General features: G+C 45.2%; 1 protein-coding gene across 1 annotated transcript in view; it reads right to left on the bottom strand.

The window, feature by feature from the left end:
• The window catches only part of LOC138365600 (uncharacterized), a 245,139-nt gene that overhangs the window by 169,458 nt on the left and 50,739 nt on the right, over positions 1 to 24,942 (bottom strand). The window contains exons 6-7 of the mRNA XM_069326077.1: positions 17,460 to 17,571; positions 16,795 to 16,895 (exon numbers count right to left, since the gene is read on the bottom strand). Coding sequence (XP_069182178.1) covers positions 16,795 to 16,895; positions 17,460 to 17,571 — 213 coding nt within the window. The remainder of the gene's footprint in view (positions 1 to 16,794; positions 16,896 to 17,459; positions 17,572 to 24,942) is intronic.

Raw genomic sequence — 24,942 nt, 5'->3', positions numbered from 1 at the left:
TACTTAAGATCAGAAGGGGAGATCAACCATTTACTCACAAAAACACGAGCAGCAGAACAATGGATAGGCGATGGAAAAAGTATTGGGACAAAGGGTTATAACGCAGTAGAGAGCAAGAGCTGGGGGTAGGGTAGAGAAAGAAAGAAATAACCATGAATATGACAAGGACGAGCACCAGGCAAACACAAAGTGCTGAAAACTGTGTAATCAGAAGAGGAGACAATCGAGAGAGGCTGTCAAGGACAGCAGGAGGAAGGGGGGGGGGGCAGAAACCAGGGAACCCACCACAGCAAGGGCAGCAACCGAGAGGGAATCGGGACTAAAGAAACCTCCATAGCTGGGACAGGGGGCCCGACCACCGAAATGGGAGTGGTCGTAGCGATATAGTCACAGGTGGGGGGCGGGGGCGAGGAAGAGAACGATGTCCTCTTACCCACTGTGGAGGAGGAAGGAGAGTGCCAGGCTTACGTTTCTGACTCAAAGAGACAAGTGTTCCAGCAACAACGTACTGGGCGACAGACTCAATGGTCTTAACAGAGAAGAAGAACAACGGGGCAAACAACGTGAAGATTGCTGGGAGGATGGTGGACAATTGCCTGGGACAAACCAGTGGCGGGGAGGGTCAAGAGACTGGGGGGAGGGTTGGAAGAAGGATTGGGGGGAGATGGGAAAGAAGACACAGGAGATATGGCGGAATGGGTAGGAAGGGGGGGGGGACACCAGATGGAGAACCAAGATGTAGACCCTGTGGGACAGAAAGTAAAGGAGCAGGGGAGAAGGCGGTGGGCATGTCTGGGTCGAAGGCCAGGAAACGGTTGTGTGACTGAGAGAGATGGGAAGGACGAGAAGTGGGAGAACGCATCACGTGAGCATAAGATACGCCAGATACTCCAGTGGAGACGGCGGACTTGGCCAACTCGCTTCAGGAAAAGTCAAACGCTCCAGTTGGTTCAAGTTGAGGACAGCTTCCTCAAGCGTGTAGTGTATACAAGTGCGGGAGAAGGTAAGGTGGGCCTCACCACAACTGAGGCAGCAAGCCTGGGGAAGGAAGGCTTGGCCAACGTCTCCCACACACGAGGCATAGAGAGACAAGACTTGTGTTGGACGCAGGTTCGAATCCTCGTCACGGCCCTTGTGGATTTGTTCACAAGAATTGTCCATTTGAAGGCACGTGCCCGAATTCCCAGCACTTATTACAAAGTCTAGGAGAGGGGATGTTCTCCAGAACGGAGCACCTGGTACCTGTAAGAATGATAGAGGGCGGAAGGTTCCTACTATTGAAGGTGATTTTCACAACTCGAAGGAGCTGATGACGACGTCCACGAGGGGGTCGAGTGAACTTGTCCACCTGGCGGACAGAATGGCCTTTGGCTTCGAGGATATGTTTAATATCCTCAAGACAGTCTTTTAGGTCCCTAACACCAGCTGCAACATGGTGCGGGAAGAGAACATTGCCAACACTGGCATTTAACCGAGCGTTTTTGGAAACCCAAACAGGGGGGTCTCCCCAATGCAGGATAATGCGGCTAAGTTGGTTGCTGCATCCTGAGCAGCGACGACACGTGTACCGAAACAGGTGGGGTTAAAAATATCAGTGGCATCTACCGAATCAACAAGGTGTTTATGGAGGGAGAAATCGTCAGGAGGTGTAGAATCCAAATGATGGATCTCAAAGTATTTAGAAGTAGGACCAAATAAGCTGTGGTACGCATTAGTATGGGAACAGATCGTGCGAGTGCGTCCGTGGCGGGTACGGTGTTGAGAACTTCCAGAGAGAGAGAGAGAGGGGCGGGGGGGGGGTCAAAAGGCGCAGTAGTCACAATGAGAGACTGAACCGTGCCAGGGGACGAGGTGGTCACCACTTGGGGCTTGGGTCTCGACCCAACTGCAGGGAAGAGAGGGGAGTAGTTAGAAGGGTCAGAGGAGGAGGAGCTAGATCTGGGCTAAATGTAGCAAGAGCTACAGAGCCCGGTCTTCCAACACAGTTCAACTCAGAGGCTTTGTCGCCCACCCCACGAGCCTGAGAAGTCATAAGAGGAACAGTATTCAGCGACATGAAAACGAGAGGTAATACTTTCATTCACGAATGTGCCCCCGTACCAACCATGGAACCACAATTAGAAGATAGGATACCCAACAAGAGACAGGTCTTGCCAGGTGCCCCCCAGGGGTGCAACGTGAGTATACTCCCCCCACAATCACCACCTTAAAAGCCGTCTGACAGTCGAGATCGGGTTCAGTGACGAAAGGAGGATTGACAATAAGAGTTCCCTCGCTCGTGATGTTGGGTACCACAGTTCTTCAGGTGAGAGAGTGTGCCTCCCCAAACACCCAGACGTCAAAACAGAAGATACTCAAAAGAAGAATCTAGACGGGCAAAAGGTCGGCGGGAAATGACAATTAGAAAGGAGAAGACGTGGGGGGGGGGGTGTTACGGCCCTCTCGGGTCGCAACCGGGTTCTTTCTCTGATATTGTTAGAGGTAGGGTATCCGGCCCCAAGCTAGTAGTGGCTTTCAAGGGATGTGATCCGTAACGCAAGAAAAATAAAAGGGGAAGGGAAATAAAGTCAAAAACTTAATAATATAATAATCACCATCACCATAAACACTATATAAAAGATTACATGGGGGGGGGGGGTATAAACACTAGAATACACTACGTAGTCTTCCTCTGAAGATTCTAGACGTTCATGGTGCTCACGATGCTAAGCTCTTGGTGCTCTTGTGGCCTCACGACGAATCCTTCGAGAATCTTGAGTCTACCCTGGCCCCAGGCCAGCCAAGTCACAGTTCCACTGGGGGCACCGTCGTGGAGGCCTTCAACCACAAGTCCAGCCGGCAGCTGGCAGGTTCCAAACAGCAACGCTGGTTAGGCCACTCCACGATCGATACTAAGGTAGCGAACCCTAGTCAGGAGCCTCGTGTGATCCCACAGATCACTCTCCTTGCCACAACTCCCCAGTGGTTAAGCGTCTCCACCAGTCAGTCCCGGGTATGACAATCCCTCAACTGCCACTTCACAGGCAGGTTAACACCACAGTGTTCATCCGGGGGCGACTCACAGCTGCTGCAGCAAACACTTGGAGACGAGACGACTGCCATGAGTAGACTGATCCAACTTCCATTACAGCAGTCCCAGGTCGACTCTGTAATCAGACACGTCATCAGTAACAGGAACACACTAGGACACCTTACTTAAAGGCTTAGACACAAACGCCCAACGTATCCACTCCATAGATGGCATTGCTGTCTAAGCTCCACCTCACCAGAGGTCAGCAGCGGCTGTGTTATGAGCTAATCAGGACTGGAAACTAGCCCTTGTGGCCAGTACACCTCGTCCTCACTAGGTGTTGTCGTCCATTTGGAGGGGGTTTCGGGAGCCGACCTACAGATGGCGTGGTCGTCACTGCTCCGTGCTCGGACGTTGGGCTCGGGTCCGTAACACCTCCCCACCAAAAGGAATTTGGTTTGGGGTTCTATAAAGAGAAACACAAACCAAATTAGTACGGGGACACAACTCCAAATGGACTCACATACACTATAAACTGGATTGGCGAAGCTGTCTTGTCCACAGAACTGTCCGAACGGGAAACGGGATGGCACAGATGAACTTGAAGACGGTTGGCAATGACCTGCCTGTTGCAACGTCCCACACCTTCACTGCGATGTCAAGCAGGGGCATAATCTCGCGTGTCCTGAGTAAGGATTGGTGTAGACACGATCTGGGGTGACTCGACTCTTCCCTGTGTCGTGGCACCGATGATGGCTGGTCACAGACGGCATTTCTGGTACCGGTCCGGCGGTCCTTCAGGGAGACAGGAACCTGAAATACAGGGGTCTGATAATTCAGAGTGACAGCGACAGTGGGCAAGTCAATACTTACTACATACGCTTCTACTAGGTCCACACCTAGTCCCATCAGAGCTGCTCGTACACCGCAGATGGTGTCTGCTCTGCCATCGTCAGGTCGACCAACGTTCTGCATAACGCTGAATCCAGGCTCAGCAATCACGCGGGGGGTGTCAACCTGTCGGAAACAGTCACTCATTATATCACATCTCGTACCTCCTGTATCTACCATCACCTCCCAGGTCCCTTCTTTGACTGCAACACTCACAGTGCACGTCTCCAATCCCTGGGATCTCTTCGCGATGTTCAAGGGAGCCATCGGGTCGTCCACTGGTCCTTACTGAGAGCACACACGAGAATAAAACATACCGCTAGGAAACATTTGGTTAACGTAGGGACAAGTTTCCTGAGCTTGAAATGTCCATAGCCGGCTACATCCTTTAGCATGGGTTGGACCAAAGAGGACACTACAACCTTCGCACATACCTCACATACCTCCGACGTCTGGGGAATCTCTGGCCGGTTCAATGAACCTTGCCATACCACAAGTACACATCCACCTTCGCTCCAGACTCTGGGGTATCCGTGGGTGCTTGCACACGAGACCTCTCTTCCTGCTCAGTCGCTTCTGACATCGTAACCGCATGTTCCTCGTCGGGAGAAGAATCAGGAGACTCTGCTAGGATGCTGTCAATCTGTAGGCGAGAGGACAAATTAAACATCTTATCTAATTCCGGATCTGTCTGTACCTGGATATTACCATTGCCCGCTGTTACCTCAGACCTTGCTGTTCTGGCTGACTCGTCCGCGACCTTGGGAAGATTGTTGCTCCAATCTGTCACCAAGTCGTTAACTAGTATCACGTCAATCCCAGCTATAGGTAGGGTATCGACTACTGCCAACGTACATGTGCCGCTGAAGTAAGGCGAGTCGAGATGTATCGGCACTAAAGGGGCGATGTACTGCGTCCTCGGAAACCCAACCAGGATAACCTTTTGTCTCCCGTCTACTCTCACTCCCTCGGGTAACGAGTCTCTCACGATCAGGGACTGGGCTGCTCCACTATCTCTGAGCACTACAACTGATCTACCAGTATGATCACTCGTTACATACCCGCTTGAAGTGTGAGGGGAAAACAATCTTGGTTCTTCCTGCGTAGTCGTCGACTGGCTTCCTGCTGGTAGTGTCACATAGCTCACTAACATCACCTCCCGACGTGCGCCGCTACCTCTTCTGCCTCGGCACATAACAGCTACATGCCCTTTCTGCCCACAAGTCCAGCACACCATATTCCTCCTCGGACTCCGGTGTTTCGGACTGCTAGGACTGGTTCTTCGAGGGCTACTTGGGGGCGTCTTCTTCGCACTTCGTGGGACGGGGGTCTCCTCTTCGTCATGAGGTTTGTCAAACCGGCGTTGGTAATTCCTCGGGACGTACTTAGCAGAAGGCCTATGCGTCAGGATGTATTCCTCAGCCATGGTGGCTGCCGCACTCAAGGTCTCCACCTGCTGCTCCTCTAAGTAAGTCTTCAGGTCTCCAGACAGACAGTCTTTGAAATCCTCTAACAGAATGAGCTGCTCAAGGTCTTCTTTGGTCTCCACCTTCCGAGAGGCACACCATTCCTGGAAAAGTCGCTCCTTGATTGTGGCGAATTCGGTGAACGTGTGCTCTGAGGTCTTTTTCAGGTTTCTGAACTTCTGCCTGTATGCCTCAGGTACCAATTGGTACGCCATGAGCACGACCTCCTTCACCTTGTCATAATCGCCGGAGTCGTCAAGGGATAACGTGGAGTAGGCGATTTGGGCCTTCCCAGTCAAGACTGACTGTATCATGATGGCCCAATTCTCCCTTGGCCACTCCAAAGAGGCAGCGACTTTATCGAAGGCTGCGAAGAACTTCGAAACTTCCTTCTCGTTGAACTTCGGGACCATTTTGATGTTCCTTACCGGATCGAAACTACTGGTTTCCGTTGTTGGCCTCCGACCACCGCCTAACCGCAATACTTCTAGCTCATGTTGTCTCTGTCTTTCTTCTCTGTCTCGTCGTTCTTGCCTGTCTCGTTCTTCTCTTTCTCTTTCTCGTTCTTCTCTTCTTTCTTCTCTTTCTAGTTCTAAACGCCTCATCGCCATTTCTTTATCTTTCATCTCCATTTCTTTATTTTTCATCTCCATTTCTTTATCTTTTAATTCTCGTTCTAATTCTAACTTCTTCCATTCTATCTCGCGATTTATCTCTAAGGCACGCATTTTGACTGTAAGTAAACTTACATTTAGCTCACCTGCATCGCTGTCAATGTCACTGCCTTTGTCTTCCTTTTCTGTGGAAGCTACTTCTTCACTTTCTTTTGTACCTAGTGCCTCATCTTCCTGTTTTTCTTCGGCCTTCAAGTGCCGGTGAACCTTGGATAAGATCTCCACACGGGAATCACTGGCACGTATCTTGATCTCCAGGTAGGCACTCACCAGTACGAGTTCCTGTTTCCCCAGATATTTTAATCAGGCAAGACAGTCCTCCCTGTTCAGAAAAGCCTGAACATCGTCCAGATCGTCGATGGTCGATTTTTCTGCCATTGTCACTTGAGATGGAACACTAGCACTTAACACACCGCTTTCACTTTAGCACTTAACGCACCGAGCACTGTTCTACGTCAATATTGCACTTTACCGCACCAAACACTGCACTTGCCAATATTGCACGTAATTACATCGGGCACCGCACTACACAATATTGCACTTAATCACAGCGAACACCTCGCTCTACAATATTGCACTGAATCACACCGAGCACCGCACTACACAATATTGCACTTAGTCACTCCGAGCACCGCACAGGACGTATAACGTCCTAATAGTCACACACAGGGGGAATTATTTACAGGGATTGCGCCACTTCACCACCCCTGTCAAACATACTTGACAAGGGGTCGGATCCCGCTGGGGATGCCAATTATGTTACGGCCCTCTCGGGTCGCAACCGGGTTCTTTCTCTGATATTGTTAGAGGTAGGGTATCCGGCCCCAAGCTAGTAGTGGCTTTCAAGGGATGTGATCCGTAACGCAAGAAAAATAAAAGCGGAAGGGAAATAAAGTCAAAAACTTAATAATATAATTATCACCATCACCATAAACACTATATAAAAGATTACACGGGGGGGGGGGGTATAAACACTAGAATACACTACGTAGTCTTCCTCTGAAGATTCTAGACGTTCATGGTGCTCACGATGCTAAGCTCTTGGTGCTCTTGTGGCCTCACGACGAATCCTTCGAGAATCTTGAGTCTACCCTGGCCCCAGGCCAGCCAAGTCACAGTTCCACTGGGGGCACCGTCGTGGAGGCCTTCAACCACAAGTCCAGCCGGCAGCTGGCAGGTTCCAAACAGCAACGCTGGTTAGGCCACTCCACGATCGATACTAAGGTAGCGAACCCTAGTCAGGAGCCTCGTGTGATCCCACAGATCACTCTCCTTGCCACAACTCCCCAGTGGTTAAGCGTCTCCACCAGTCAGTCCCGGGTATGACAATCCCTCAACTGCCACTTCACAGGCAGGTTAACACCACAGTGTTCATCCGGGGGCGACTCACAGCTGCTGCAGCAAACACTTGGAGACGAGACGACTGCCTTGGGTAGACTGATCCAACTTCCATTACAGCAGTCCTAGGTCGACTCTGTAATCAGACACGTCATCAGTAACAGGAACACACTAGGACACCTTACTTACAGGCTTAGACACAAACGCCTGACGTATCCACTCCATAGATGGCGTTGCTGTCTAAGCTCCACCTCACCAGAGGTCAGCAGCGGCTGTGTTATGAGCTAATCAGGCCTGGAAACTAGCCCTTGTGGCCAGTACACCTCGTCCTCACTAGGTGTCGTCGTCCATTTGGAGGGGGTTTCGGGAGCCGACCCACAGATGGCGTGGTCGTCACTGCTCCGTGCTCGGACGTTGGGCTCGGGTCCGTAACAGGGGGGAAGGAAGAAAATGAAATGTAAGGAAATGGAAAGGACATCCAGGAAAATTGGTGAAGATGGCCGCAGTATCATAAGGCTTCAGGACAGATTACTGTCCTGGAGCATCACACTCCGGCACCCGTCCACCAAGCCCCCTCAAGACGACAACGGGCCAGAAAGGGAGTGGAGTGACTGTGAGGGTGTGACCCAGCTTAGTAAGTTTTTTTTATTGTAAGGAGACAGTACTCCAAGCATCTCAAGATTATGTCATGGGAGGACAATTAGGCAAATTTTGTGTAACAGTTCGTGTTAATATTTTTCTAATCTTAAATTGCAGTGTGATGTGGCCAGTGATTCTTATTCCATGTGGATCAGTTGTTTAACATTGTGCAATGCGAGTCAGAGTGTTCTGAGGGCTTTAATGCAAACTGTTGTTGTTCCCCAGGACCCATAATCCCTTGTAGAAATGGACAATGTATCATCTATGTCCAGAACATGTGTTAAGTTCAAGTGTTGTTATGATTCTCAGAGTTAGAGTGATGTAGGATTTTGTCAGACTTTGAAGACCCCTAACACTGTTGCTGAATTGCTTGATGTCACCAGGAAGAAAACACTTACTGAGTGGAATTCATAATAAGTGTGGTTCAAGCTTCAGAGTGGTTCTGATACCTTCATGGAAGGCCAAGATGGCTATAAAGGATTATTTGGTGATAAAGTTCACAGTTAGGAGGTGTGAGATAGTTCTTCTGATGTGGTTACCTGTTTTGGGAGTTTTCATGTTTTATCACTCTGGTGGCTCTTACAGAGTCGGGAGGAGAATGAATGATTTGTCAAACACTGGTTGTCACCCGAGTCAGTTCAGACAGGTGTTCCTTGCACTTTTCCTGATTGTTCTTGTCTGTTTCAACAGGCATAAGAGGTAAACTTCTAAGTCCTGTTGTATTGCTGGTAGTTCCAAGAGTGAAGAAGTTTCGAATGTGTCTGTGTGGTCTAACCTCGTTTCTTCTACTCAGAGTGACATTTGGCCGAGGCTGTTTGTTTCACAGAAGATCCTGAGTGTTGTAGACCAGTTGTTCCTGATGGGTTTATGTCAGATCAACCCCATTCACAAGGAGAAGTCCCTCAGCCACCCCTCATCTATGTCAATTCATCTCAGTGAATTAACTCTACAGAAAAGGAGTAGAAACCAGTGGAAAACCTAGCCACTCATACAACCCAGGATGTTGCCGCTCAGGAAGTGTACATGGTATCCTCAACCGAGATGCAGTGGTCAGAGTTCACTACATCCAAGTCCAGGTAACTTATGCAAACGTTGCCTGATGAAGTGCTCCAAGAAGAAAGTATTTGTTGAATCTGTACTGTTTACATAAGGTAGTGCATTTCGGATGTTGAGTAAGTACTTCATCTTGTTGTGCTGGTGTGTTGTAACCTGTCCCTTATTAATAAAGTGAATATTTGGGTGTTGTTTGATTTCTACCAAGTTAAGGAGGAAACCAGTTAAGTGGAAACTGTCTATATTAGATTTTGTTGTCCAGATTGTCATTTATTTGGATGTATGTATTGTACTTAAGTCATATGTGAATCTTGCTAAGTGTGCTGAGTATAATAGGAGCAAATGTTGTAATGAGCAGAGAGTGAGAATTTACCTCAGGTATTTGGGTAAACAAAATATGATAGTGCCCTAGAGAGATAAAGGTGTTGAGAATCTAAGGTGTAATAGATACACTAAAATGGGGAGACAGTGTTTCAGAATGTAAAGAAGAAAATATATATTGTATAGTTGCTACAGTGAATTGTTCTTACATAAAGAGTGTATTATCAATTATTGAACTTTGGATTATTTCCATATCTAGTTATTTCATTCCCTTGGAGTTAATGAATTCATTACAGAAGTTAAGATTCAAATTGTTCTTCTCTTGCAATATTGAAATAAATTAATTCTTGCAATATTTTACCTTGTTAAATATTATATTAGTGACTTTTTACAGATCGTGCATGAGTGTTGCTTATGTATTTCTGATTGTATTTCAATTGTCATATCCCTTCTATAGTTTGTTTCAGAGTGTAATGTTGTTCTTAGGCAGTTCCATGTCAACAATTATGATTTGATTATGAGTACTCAGTATTGCACTCACCTGCAGTCAAAAAAAAAGTCAATCAACATTCAGTTAATTTCATTTTTCTTTAAGGACGGGGTGGGATGTAATGAATCCATAATACATGATTCTAACATTTATCAAGATAAACATGTATGCTCAATACTCATGCCTCAGTTATTTGAAATTAACCATTATGTCCATCTATTTTCCAGTATATATGTTTGAGTTAATTGTAGCATACTATAGTGTATGAGATATTTTGCTAATGCTATTGCATGTTAATTCATGTGGGGGGGGGGGGGGCGCCGTGGCGTCTCATGGGGGGATGACCATATTTGGGATGTTTCAATAATGCGTGAAGTATATCAACCTAGCGTCACTGATTCACCCCTGTAATTATTCCAGTTTCTTGTATGTACATATTTCTTAGTAAGTAATTACACCTAAGCAGTGTAACTTACTTAGTTCTTAGTAATTACACCTTAGCAGTGTTATATGCATATTAGTATAGTTATAATTATGTTCTAAAGTATTACACTCAGATAGCAGAGTATCTAGAGATTTCATGTTGTTGTTCTTCTTCTTCTTGATAGTAGGTGCAGTTTGCACGAAGGATTTGTTCTAGGATGACTGCACCAGAACAGACGTTGGGGGAGGCGTTTATGTTGAGGATGATAAGAGTTCCAAAAGTGCTTGTTGCGTTGTGCTGTTGATAAAGGAGCGGCGACTAAAACAGAGGTGTATGTTAGAGGGAGACTTGACGCACCGTAGGGCGATGTGTTGTGTTTATAGCGTCAACTGATCCATGGTGCTGCGATGAGGGAAGTTGTTTTCTGTGTTTAGCTGTTGGTGGCGCCATATATAAATGTGGCACGGGTCTGATGTGACCCAATTAGTTGGTCGACTGGAGATATTTAGCCAGTGCTTTGACTATTTGGTATTTTTCCTGTAACCAGTGGTCACCTCTTCCTAATATATGCTCGATGGTAAAGGGTATTTTAAGTGAGATAAATTCTTGTTTGAAATTTGCTCTGGCACTATGATGTCGGCAACAGTGAAGGAGATAGTGTTCGATTGTTTCAGGCACCTGACAGTGGATGCAGAGTTCGTTGATGTCTGTTCTGTACTTAGAACTGTGTGCTGCCAGTTTGGTGTGTTCCAGCCTTAATCTGGTCATCGATATAACAATTTCTCAGTTTTTATATCTGACATGTTTCCAAGTTTTCCATTTCTTTTAAATGGACACATAGTACAAAAGTGAGCATGACGTTTTCCATTTCGTCGCAAAATCTTGGGTGATGGCATTTTTGAAGGCACCTATACATGAAACATGGGGAATTGGATGACGGGTAATGTGAGGGCGTGTTGTGCATTGCTCTGACTAGTTGATGTATTAGTTCATTATGGAGAATACCACAATGCACTGGGACCCATTGGATACAGGTATCATAACCGTTCAATCGATGTTCATGAAGAAGTTGAAAACATGGGTAAACAAACTCATTGCACGTTGTTGAAGAGTACGTAATTTCTTGAATCGCACTCTTGGAGTCTCTGCAGACTGTGTATGTCCCGACTGGTAATGTTGTGATTATTTGGATGGCTTGATATAAGGCATCAGCTGTGAAAATAGATAGTTGGTTTGGTAACCAGTATCCCTGCTTGAGATGGTATTCCGGTATCCATACATCGCTAGTAACCGAGGGTACGTTGTTCATGATGATGCGAGATCCATCTGTATAAATTACTGTGGTATTTGGGTAGCAATTTTTCATTGTTGAAATAAAGACTGAGGCTATGGCTGAGTTTGGTGCAGACTTTGGAATGTTGTCTTTGAGTTGTATTGATGTATTAGTTTTATAAAGCCAAGATGGAATAGGGGGAACAGTAAGTTGGGTTTCTGAGTTTTGAAGTAGAAAGAGGTCTATATTGAGGTTACTTGTTGCCCGTGTGAGGAAAGGTTGCGAGTGATTGGTTGGAAAGCGAGAGATATGTGGCTTAACTGTTGGGTTAATTTTTTATCTTTATGGGTGTGTCTGGTGAGCAGTGGTACAGAAGGACAGATAGTTGACACACACTATGTCTCGTCTGATGGTTAAGCTTGTGAGGCCCGTTTCCCTGTAAAGTCCGAGGATAGGAGTGGAACGCATTGCGTCACATATAAGTCGCATGGCATTGTTTTGAATGACCTCTAGGCTCTGTAGGTTAGTAGGCGCAGCCGACGCATATGCTTGGCAACAATAGCTGTGAATGTAGGTTGTATAGAAACGGAGCAAGATTTTAAGTGTGCTCCCCAGGTGGTGCCAGTGAGGGCTTTAAGTATGGCAAGTCGGGGTTGTGTCGTCTGTTTAAGGTGTTGAGTGTGTGCTTTCCAGGTAAGTAAGGGCGAGTCTAAGTGCATGTCAAGGTACTTATGTTTTCGTACGTGTTGGATGGGAATGTTGTGTATTGTGAGGGTGGGTAGATGAGCAAGTCTTTTTTTAGTGAAAATCTGATAATAGGTTTTGGTAGTACTAATTTGAAGGCCCCATTGTTCTGTCCAATCTATAAGGTGGTCAAGGGCTGTTTGCATTGTTGAGACTGTATTAGGTAGGGCATTGTCTGAATAATTCATTGTTAAGTCGTCGACGTATGCCGAGAGGTGAACAGGACGAGTGTTAGGCAAATCTGCTAAGAATTGTCGGGGTGTCTCTCTCTCTCTAACCAGTCACCACCAAGTATTAGTAGTGATAAACATTACTTACTGTAGCCCCCACAGGTCTGCACTCGATCCTCACGGTGCCACTGTTCACCAGGAGAGTCTCTCAGTCTGTCTCCGGCTGGCCTCGTAGCCTAAAGACGAGTGAGAACACGATCACTTCACTTGATCATGTGCCCGTCCCGACAGAGGGCTCTACCGCTCACTATAGGTCGCCAACAGGTGGTTACCGTGTCCAGTAACACCTCAGTGGAATAGTAGTTATATAGTAGTGGCCCCAGGGAATACTAATCAATTTGGTAACAGGTAAGTATATGTTTAAATCACTCTCTCTTAGATAGTCTCAATAGCAACAAGGTAATGGAGGGTTGACACAAACACGGCGGTGGTTTTGTAGTTTACTTAAAAGATCAAAGAATCATAACTCTGCATCAACAACATGGCAAAGGAATGAATGAGCAGCCTTCTCTCTGCCTCTTCACAATTCTGGAACACTCCGGGAATGGCAACACTCCCAGTTGACGTGCGTTCCCACGCTCCACATGCAGTGTTATTGAACGTTTAGCAACTCGCGAGATGCCACGCCCTCTCACACTCCTCACTGTTCCTCACACTGTTCACTTCCTCACTATACTCACACTATTGGCGTGAGGCGCCTATTATTCCCTCGTATTCACAGTATATCACAACACTGGCATAATCACAGTTAACCACTAGACATATGAATATATTATTTAATAACTCCAGTATATATAGTTCACTTTATCAATTTTTATAATAACGAGGTAACTCTAGGCACACAGCCTTACACGATTAAATTGTATATTTATATATATAACCACTGGCACGAAGTTATAATATAAATGACAAGTAAATATAAATGTCCTCGTCACAGTAATCTCTTCATCAAACCACAGGTGCAATCACACACCATATATATATCTCGTGAGAGCTCTATAGCATCTCCCTTCACAACTGTGTCTTACTAGAAACATAAACATTGGTGAGCCCTGCTCACGACATAGAAGATACTCTGGCTAATCGCTAAATAAAGGGGAATGGGAGGGAAAACTGAATTACCTACTTCCACCATAAATGATGTGGACTCGTCCTCTGTTGAGGGTTGAATTGAAGCTCCTGGTCACGGCTCACGACTTGCTGCAGGGAACACCCCCACACACACTGACGCTCTTCCCAGGACCTCAACCAACACCCAAAAAGCGCGTCTTCTCAATACTGCTTCTCTCTGCAGGCTCCGTGCTCCTCCATAACCTCTTGAAGGGTTGGAGTCGGTCTCCTGGCTGTCGCCTCCTCCTCACAACTACCTCTGCAGTCCTTACTCCCGGCTGTAGTCCATCGTATTCCCAGCTAGTTTGTTCTTCTTCCTCACGGTGAACCGGCCCAGCCACTACGTCATCACCCGACTGGTAAAACTGTACAGTCGTCCCTGACGTCACTGCTCAGGCTTCATTCTTGCTAAGCACCTGTCACTGGAGCACTTGTTGCTCGTTTCCCATCAATTCCTTCTTCTGTCCACCTCACGGAGTTCAGGAAGACCTCACAGGATGCTCGCAGACCACTGGTGATGCGTATATTCACCGGAGAGGGGCGAATACTGTCAGACTGACAGGACCCCCCTATCGCACGTCCGCCCTTGACGACGTGTCGTATCTAACTCCTGGCGCCACGAGGGCGCACGACCCGAACCTACCTCCACTCGTGACATCACACTTGCCAGGGGCGTTTCTCATTGGCTCCCTGTACCACGTCACCGTTCTTGGCCAATCTGGTGCCACTGACGTCATAACATTTTGGCGCGAAAACGTAGGAGTCGGCGCTATCTTGGCGTCCAAAAGGGCCTAAGCCACTGGCCAAAATGCTCTTCTTTAGTAAATTTCTCTCCTATGCAAGAACACCTCATGCTCCCACATATGTCGAATTGTTCTCTGGAAGGCAGAGAACGTTCGGGTAAAGTAGATATGACTCTTACAGCTGGCGTGGGAGAAATATAAGGGGGGGGGGGGAAACACCATCACAGAATGCAGCAAAAAGGGTTGGGCTTAGTATGGAGCCTTGCGGGACACCCATTTGTATTGGGATGCCATCGGAAAACTCGCCTTGTACATGGACTTTAGAGGTCCTGTTCGTAAGATAGGACTGTAACCATAAAAGTAATCTTCCCATACACCTAAACGTGCAAGCTTTGCCAGGAGGCAAGTATGAGGAATGCTATCAAAAGCTCCTTTGAGGTTTAGGTAGAACAATACAAAATTTACTACTTCTAAGGGAAGTGCGGATTTCACGTTCAAGGCAGAGTATTTGATCAAGTGTGGAGCATTGGGGTCGAAATCCAGATTGGAGTGATGGTATAATATTATTATGCTCAAGGTACCATTGGACGCGAGTATGTACAAGCCTTTCAATGACGTTACTGAGGCATGATAGTAAGAAAATAGGTCTGTATGACGCAGGTTGGGATGGGTCTTTTCCTGGTTTAAGGAAAGGAAGAATAATACTGGTCTGACATTGTGAGGGAATATTTCCATGAGTCCAGCATAGGTTGTAATAGTTAAAAAGAGTACTAGGTGCAGTCGATGGAAGATATTTGATGAGTTCATATGGAATCCCATCCTCTTCAGGTACCTTGCCAAGAGGTAGGAGGGTTAAGGCTAATTGTAGCTCGCTTAAGGTGTACATGTTGTCGACGCCGAACGTGGTTCTTAGTTGGTAACGAGTAGACACCATGCCGTGCATGCTCTAGCACACCAGTCACATGGGTGAAGCTGGCTTTGGTGGACATGTTATGAGATAAGTCTTTGATACCTGTTTATTTTTTAGTAACATAGCTAATTGCCTGGTTAGACCATTATTTGCATATCCATCTATTCATTTAAGTTTTAAAATACTGATCAGTGCTTATATATAATTATATTGTGTTATTTCATTCTGGTGCAAAAATATTTCTGGCTGCCTCTATTTCATTTATAGGTTTGTATGTTTCTTTGTTACCCTTACCTAAAGTATATTACTTTGCTGATTAAACAGTTGATTTCTTTATCCTATACATGTGCAGTAGGCAAGGACGCATTATTATATATTTTACTGCTGCAAAAGTAAAGGAACCGTACCCAGATGTCAAGCATCATAACACATGTAAATAAAACTACCCAATAAATGGGACTCAATTCCTAACAAATTATGAATAAATTGTCCAACCTATATTTTATTCAAAATTAGAACAAAGTGGTTCCTAATTTCATATCCTTAGTATCCCACCTTGTGCATCTAACTCACTCAGAATATATATTGTGCTACTCACTCACCCAGTATATTACTAAAGAAATGCCACTTCATCAGTATAATTTACTGTAACAATTTATGCTGATTAAGTTATTATGTGAATTCAAATTATGTTACAAAGTACCTATTATTACATTTACTGGTCAATTTAAGGACCTGCCTGAAATGCTATGCATGTTAGTGGCTTTGAAAGAATGTACCATTTAATAACCAATGTATGTACTTTCACAGCCAAATGTACCTTTTTGTTAGTGTTCACCACCAATGTTAGTGTTGGTGGTGAAGCCAAGGACTCGTATGACTAACAAATTTGAGGGATAGTACAATATAATAATTCTGAGGAAATTGCACTCACTGACATATAGTGAATACCCCCTCTCCCCTAAAAGAAAGAAAATAATTGTTTCATGTTAATTGTCAGCCAGTGATGAGAAACAGCTGCAGTTTGTGCAATAAGGCAGAGACATATTTAGGATTGCATGAGTGATGATACATCTAAACTCCTGTTTAACATTCATTCCCCTCATTATAAATACGAAGTGTGTCTACAAGAGATGGAGAGACTAAAAATGGGGACCCCGTGTCAGATGAAATACTGTATTCCGTTGCAAAAGTATCGAATCGACGTGAGATGGGTGCTATTATGGAAGGTAGGCGAACTCTTGAGCAATGATTGTTAAGGCCCTTGACTTTATGTGTTTTCTGAATTCTCTGGTATTTATATTTAAAAACCCCATACAACATGTCTGATCCAAGGGAAAGTATACACTGTTAGGGGTAGAGGGGTCGCCCCACCAACAGGGATTCATGACCTTGGGAAATACTATACTTACACTGTTAGGGGTGGAGGGGTCGCCCCACCAACAGGGATTCATGACACTGGGTAATACTATACTTACACTGTTAGGGGTGGAGGGGTCGCCCCACCAACAGGGGTTAGTGTTATTCGGGTCACGAACAGGACAGAACGTGTTGCCAACACTTCCAGCCAGATGATCACCTGTAGAGGAATAATAATAATAATAATAAGTAATGGTACTAATAGTTGTGTATGAGGGTGGTATTTCCGGTCCCGTACTCAAATACCAAACCATTAGGAGGAACGTCCACTGGGACCTTGGGTTTTGGATTTTGTTCGTACATCATCCGGATTTACCTTCAAGGTAAAGCCGTTTTGTTGGTTTGCAGGCATAGCCATCCGGATTTAGTGTACACAAGTGCATGTGGTCGTAGCCAGGCAGATTACTGCCTCTTAGTAATGTTCCCTTTCAGTTCTTGTAACCGCACAGTCCCAGCAACGCTGGCTACCACCCCTAGCGATGCGTCATTTTAGTACGAGCATCACCTTACCCTTGGCAACTGGGCTCAAATAGGCCCTTCAACAGTATGTTCTAGGATGGTTGTCCTGCTATAAAAGGCTACATCATTAGACTACAGAAATAGTAGGTTACTGATATACTAGATTACATCATTAGACTACAGTTATAGAAAGTTACAACATTAGGCTAGAGATACAGTAGGCTACATCATTAGAGTGAGAGGCATAAATAACTCTGCCACTCACCTGCATTGCCATGATAGGTGCCGAGGCTGGAGAGGGTATAGTTGTTTGGGTTGACCACCAGTCTGCCGTAGGTGGCGTGCAGGGTATTGTCATTCATGTCCTTCATCATGATCTGGGCAGAGAATATGCTGTCAGGGAGGAAGTGTACATAGGCGGCAGGGAGAAAGTAGACGTAGACGGCAGGGAGAAAGTGAACTTAGACGGCAGCAATGAAGGGTGTGTTAATGGCTGACATAGACCAGAGGTAGAAGTAGAGGGGCAGTGGATGTAGATATTATGGAGGAAGTGGATACAGCTAGCAGGGAGGTAGTGGACGTATATGGCAGGGATACGTCCACTACCTATATACGTATCTACCTGTATACGTACGTCCACGAACCTATAGATAGATGATAAGTGTACGTAGATGGCAGGAGGAAAAGTGGATGTAAATGTCAGAGGGGAAGTAGACGTAAATGGTTGTGGGGAAAGTAGCCTGAGGAGCTACGCAGCCTCTCTCACAGCCTGAGGAGGCTGCGTCGTGTTCCCCACAACAGTTCCAGTGTTATTCACGTGTATAATATTCTGTCCTGCATCCATATATTAGTTTATTAGATCCTTTGCTGTACTTCAACATTTAACACTGATCTCCAGTCATTTTTGCAAGACCCTCACACTGTTAATGCAGTCCACACACATGCGCACCCTTGCTGCTGCCTTGGCGGCACTTGCAAATGTGTTCATCGCCAATTTAAAGGATGTTGATTCAGACAATTTCTTCAAAAGGTCAGATGTTACACAAACAAAGAGCAATGGTTTCTAGCTCAAAGAGCCCCAATGTAGGACTGAGAGCAGGAGATCCTTTTTCACCCTCAGGGTTATTATCCCATGGAACCGCCTATCCGCCGAAGACGTAAATGACAATACATTCTATTAAAATACGTGTTGCCTTGACAGTCTATTAAGGTGCAATGATATTGACACTGTATTAAGGTGCTGTACGTGTCGGCAGTCTATTGAGGTGTGACTATTATCGATAGTCGATTGAGGCTGTAACAGAAGGCTGGGAAGCCTCTATTGAACAGTGAAAAACAGTTCTGAAGAACACTCGGGGGATGTGTAGGCACCCATGGGCAGGACATATGGTTTAGAATTGTCTTGTCTAGTGAGGTCATTGCTCATGGAGATGTCAGCCGTAATGTTTATGACAAGACGGTAGGATCTGAAGCTGTAATGGTCTTGTGTGTGACGTCCACACAAGTTAGTAATTATCACAGAAGTCACCAAGCCAGGAAGGCTATGTAACACCATCAAATGTGCGGAATAATCAGAGGGCGCTAAATATTACGGAGGATGCCAATATGAGAGCAGAAACACATAAGGCGAGCAATATCAAAAGTATCTGATTCACCAAAAATTCTATCGATGCACAAGTGACCGCGAGGGACAGTCGGAAAGCAAGACACACGCTCGTCCTGGAAGTCTAGATATTCAACAAGGACATGCACAACTGTAAGAGGGACAATGCAGTTAGGACAATAAGGAGCAGGGCGGCACCCCATTAAGCATCCATGAGTTAAGCGCATATGGTCAATACGCAACCTTGCCAGAGCCGTTTCCCACCACCAGTTATGGTGGTAGGAGGAAGGCCACAGGGACACACTACTCTTAAGAATACACAGTTTGTTACCAGTAACAGAAGACCAACAACCCTGCCAACGGGAAAAGATGAAGGAATGAATAACTGGGTAAAAGTCGGAATAAGGAATACTTTTATGGGAGATGTGACAAGTGCGGATAGCTTCCTTAGCGGCGGTGTCTGCACACTCATTTTAAGAGACACCAATATGGCTGGGAACGCAGCCATATTGGTGCTCAACTGTCTTAAATCTACTGGAGATAAGAAGCAGGCAATATTGAATCTCGACTACCACTGTATGGACTGGATTAATGGACTCCAGAGCCACGAGGGCACTGCGAGAATCAACTATAACCACGAAGGAGGATTGACAACGAGAAAGCAGAAGACGAAGAGCATAGAGAATAGCATAAAGTTCTACTGTGAAGATGCTAGTCTCCGGAGGCAGGCGACACATATAGGTGTAATCAGGACGGAACAAGGACGGAACAACACAAGGAGAAATATTAGTAATACTAGCCGAAAGAGAATGTTGCAAGCGAGACAACCGAACATAAAAAGGGAGGTGGTGAAGGGGGAACAGGAAATACAGAGAGGGGGAAAAGTCAAAGCACGACACAGGCGAGAGTGAGGGTGTTGTAAGGACCGCACAAGGCAGCGAAGACAGTAGCGATCTCGGCAGTCCTGGAGAGACAGGAAGCCAGTGACAACGTACAAGCTGAGGGTAGGAGTCGAACGAAGGGCACCAGAGCTGAGGCGCAACCCAGTAGTGTGCAAAGAATCAAGACGGCGAAGAGTAGAATGAGAAGCAGAAAAGTAATCAGGACAACCATAATCGAGTTTAGACAGTACAAGAGTGGAATGCAAAGAGAGGAGCGCTCGCCTATCCGCTCATCAAGAAGTTTGGGACAAAACCTTAGACCAAAAAGTAGGTTAAGGACCTTAGAGATTCAACTTGGAGGAAAGAGATATGGGGTGACCAAGACCAATGACTGTCAAAGATTAAACCCAAAAGCTTCGTGGAATCTTTGTATTCAAAGGGATGATCATTAAGCGACAAAGAGGGACGAAGAACGACATGCTTCCGAGTAAAAGTCATAACACAAGTCTTGGTTGCAGAGAACTTGAAGCCACGATTGATGGCCCAAGACGGCCGCAAGTTGAAGCTGCCGTTGAAGGAGAGGTGAATCATCACCTCAACAGCAAAGAGTAAGATCGTCGACATAAAGAATGGAGAAGACGCCAGAAAGAAGGGAGGAAAGAAGACCATTGACGACAACCAGATAAATGAGTAATGCTTAGATCACTACCTTGGGGTACACCTTCGTATTGACGAAAAGAAGCTGAGAGAGTGGCACCAAGCCTGAGTCTGAGGGATGCACAAAGGCCAAAAGAACGAAATTGGGACAGAATAAGGTATCTCCAGGTGGTGTCATAAGCCTTTTACAGGTGAAAAAGAACAGCAATACTGGAGGTCTTCGCAGCAAATGCAGTACGAATATAGACCTCCAAGTTCTCTAAGACATCAGTCGTGCTGCGGCACTTATGTAAACCAAATTGAGAAGGAGAGAGGTGGTGATGGTGTTCCAAGAACCACACCAGACGAACATTTACCATACGCCCAAAGAGTTTGCAGACAAAACTAGTGATGGCAATAGGGCGGATGTACTTGGGGATGTCCCGAGGACCCCAGTTTCCGAATAGGGAGTACAGCGGCATCGAGCCAGTCCTCAAGGACTGACGACGACTCCCAGTAAATGCTGAGACGTGGAAGGAGCGAGAATGCGAAGCCTATCCTAATGAATGTCATCCAAGCCCGCTGCCGTAGAACTGCAAAGGGCCAGGGCAGATTGAAGTTCAGAGAGAGAGAGAAGGGATCGTTATAGAGAAGGTGGAGATGAGTGCGGAAATCTAAGGGATGAGATTCAAGAACGGGCTTACAAAGAAGGAAGGATCGAGGAAGACAAGAACCAGAGCTAACAGTAGAAAAGTGGGAACCCAGTTCGGTCGCTACCTTCAATGGGTCCGCCACAAGAGGTGAAGGACCGTCGAGACATCTGGAACGAACTTATCCGTTATCTTGCGGATTTTCTTCCAGATCTACAGCAGAGGGTTATCGGACGTAATGATGGAAACATAAGATTTCCAACTCTCACGTTTAGCTGTACGGAGTTTCCAATGGGCCACCGCACTTGCCTTCTGAAACAAAATAAAAGAATCAGCCCTCTGCCTGCGTCTTTATTTCTTCCAGGATTTCTTCCAGGCTGCACGCTTACAGCGGACAGCCCGATCACAGTCCGCATTCTACCAGGGAATGCACTTCCGCGTGCCCCAGGAGATAGAGCAAGGAATAAAGCAGAGGGCAGTTTCGAAGACGGTATCATGAATAAGGAGGAGGATGTGAGGGAGAGGCAGAGCGGAGAGGTCGCAGAGAGTAGCACGGAGGGTGAATAGGTTCCAGTCAGCCTTGGCAAACTGCCACCAAGGGAAAAAGAGGGGAGGGTGAAAAGAGAAAAAGGTAACAAGGATGGGGAAATTGTTATTGTTATTGAGGTCATCATTCCCGCCATGTGAAATCTAAGTAATGAAACGACGAGCAGAGAGACAGATCAAGACAGGATAGGGTGCGAGTACGAGAGTCCACATGAGTGAGTTTACCAGAATTCAGAAGAGAAGGGAAGATAAGAGGACAAACGTTTCGAGAAGACTACTTCGGGTGTTTGTCAGAACATCACCCCAGAGGGTATGTCGACAGTTGAAATCACCCAACAGGAGCACCGGCTCCAGCATGTAGTCCTGTAGGTGCTTAAGATCAGGAAGAGAAAGTGGGACATTTTGGGGGAGATAAATGGAACAGACCATATACCATTTACTCACAAAGACACGGGCAGCAGAACATTGGATAACCGATTGAAAAAGTAGTGAGACGAAGGGAATATCAGTACAAATCAAGAGAGCAGTAGAGTTATGAGCCCCAGCAAAAGCTGGGAGGGAAGATAGAAAGGAATAACTACGAAAGTGACCAGGACGATCACCTAGCATCGGCTCCTGGAGACACACAAAGTTGAAACACGATACACAACAAAGAAGACACACACAAAGTTGGCTCCCTCCGGCCGGCCGAGCGGACAGCATGTGGGATATCTGGGGCTTGACTCACTTATTTAATTGCTTACTTATTTAATTTAATGACGAAGGACCACCCACTTTTGAGAAAAGAGGGAAACTAATAAAAAGTGATCATTGGAAAACACACGGAAGAACCAGTGTCTATGGACAAGTATTAGAAAGAATAATCACTTAAATAAATAATGGACTGTATGATTAATTAACTAAAGTCAGAGCCTCAAACACCTACATTGGGGGGGTATTGCTAGAACTTCATATACGTCTAGGAACTAGTGTGGTTCGTCACCAGTTCATTGTTGAGTAAATAATATTATGACTTAAAATGTTATAGAATCAATAGGTAAATTCAAAGTAGTGAATATTAATGATTATTAAATTAAGGAGCAATCATCTAAGTAAACACATTAATTTCCAATAATCATATGGTAAGAATATTCGATATGATAATCTTGCGAATATGTATAATAATAAAATGGAAGAATTACATGTGTACAAAAAGTCTTAGCTTTAAGACGATTTCTATGACATCGTTCGTGCTTCGTCCTCGTGATCTCAGGATCTCCACATAGAAGCCATTAGAGGTGAATAACACGAATGCTGTTAACGACTTGTTGACTCCTCACATACGAGCTGTAATTTAAAGGATATTACGTAGCATTGAACTAGGCTACTTTGATCTCAATATTCATGAAAACAGAAAATAAACATTAATGCGGTACTAACGTTGGATTTGGGGTCGTCTCACTATATAACGACAGACTACTCACGAAATATACAATCTCTAATGCTGAATCAAGAAAGAAACAATACTTAACATGAGCGCAGTAACTACTGAAGTCTGCCGATATCATATCGCGTCTGCCAGTCCCAGACTTCCACGGCGTTGTACACGTGTTTGTGGGTTTTGGCTTGATTCTCGACTCGTTATTGATTGGCCGAGCACTATGGAGCACGTGGAAGAATAATTATTCGGTATTAGTTGGGTATCAGGGTAATTCTTGCTGATAACTCCCCAAAGCCACGTGTCTCGTCACTCTGACGCCAAGACCTTCCGTTCTCTAAGCACGTACGCTGCACAATGGCTCTACAATGGCGTCTCCGCCTTCCCTCCCAACCCGCGTCTCGCATTCACCACAGAAATTATTAATCACGAATAATACTATTTCGCACAATTGTGGTTGAAATGCTTTAATAAGGACTGGGTTGTGATTCTAGGGATTTAAATATTATCGCTTTCTCGTCTTATGGTGGTAAACGAGAAATGGAGAAGATTTTAGTTTTCTCCATGGCATTCACGCGTGACAGAAAAACTATTACTTGATAACAATTGTAACTAAAAACTCTCGATTTAGAATTATTTGGGAGTTATGTTATCTGTAAATAATTATCACACGGAATACTGATGATTTTAGAGAACCACATTCAATTCTCTAACACATTGGTAATAAATGTGTTTAGCTAGACATTATCTGATGCAATGTTGGTGCTCTATTTCGTAAGAATTCTAGCATTAATACGCAGATACAATGGTTAGTTTATGTTGACACTACTGTTAGTAAATTTAGTGAATACTGTAGTTAGTATATAATAATAATGATTTATTATAATACAATAGTAGTGTATTAGTGTTGAAAATTTCCAACATAACTCCGGGGGGAGATTTCTCGGGTCGCAGTGCAATGTTGAGTACTGACATACCTATCCCGAAGTTAGTATTAATGTTAGTATGTTAGTACACACATAACGGATGTCCCGTAATTGTCAAGGACATACAAAAAATTTGAGTATTGCAAAGAAGTTCATGTTGAATGGAACATGTTATTTTGAAGCATCTAAATTTAATGACTAATAAAGCCTACAATAAACTCTGTGACTGGTGTCGCTATGACATGTAACGTTTATGTTACTAAGTCTTAAAGTTTTGCAAACTCTTAGATACTCTAGTTGAAATAATGTTATTATTAATAGCCTATACAACAAATTAAGAATTAAATCATACAATTTAAAGTAACTGAGAATCCACTGTGATGAAAATGTTCTGGGTCATTGTGACTTGTAACGGATTTATTACTTGACATCACAACACAGTATCATCATGATTATTCAAATTGGATGGGAAATTATTTGCTCTTAGTCAGAGCTATAATAGGCTTGTAGTTTCCGTTTGCATTGTTGAGCAGCAGCTCAAGTGGGGCGGTTGCTCGGTGGATCAGAATTGTTGTCCTCGGAAACTGTTAGTGAAGCTGGTTCTGATAAACACTCTCGTTCTGCTAATTCGAGAGGTACCAACTTCTCTAAGGTTTTTAGGGTAGTGTTGCCTCGGCACAAAACCTTTACTACTCTCAGGATGCCTTGGTGATCTGGGTGGATAGCAACAATTTTGCCTATGGGCCACTCTGACCTTGGTCCATCACTGTCAACCAATACTAGGTCTCCTGGTTAAAGTTGAACTTTATTATAGGGGCTCAAAGCTCCATAGTGGTACTCTCGTAGAGCTGTGAGGTACTCTCGAATCCATGCCTCATTCCACCTTTCAATTACTCTTGAGAGATGTTGGTAACTTTCTACTAAGTCACTCCTGGTTACATGGGAAGGGTCGACGGAGTCCTCTTCTGCCAAAGGTATCAGAGAGCTCAGCAGGTCTCCATGTATTAAATGTGAGGGACTCAGAGGTTCTCTCTGTGAGAAATCATCTGATAGGTAAGTTAATGGGCGATTGTTGACTCGCACCTCAAT

Source organism: Procambarus clarkii, chromosome 17 (genome assembly GCF_040958095.1).
Source record: "Procambarus clarkii isolate CNS0578487 chromosome 17, FALCON_Pclarkii_2.0, whole genome shotgun sequence".
NCBI classification, from domain to species: Eukaryota; Metazoa; Arthropoda; class Malacostraca; order Decapoda; family Cambaridae; genus Procambarus; species Procambarus clarkii.
The sequence above is the reverse complement of the archived record's forward strand: the minus strand, read 5'-3'. Positions and strand labels throughout refer to the sequence as shown.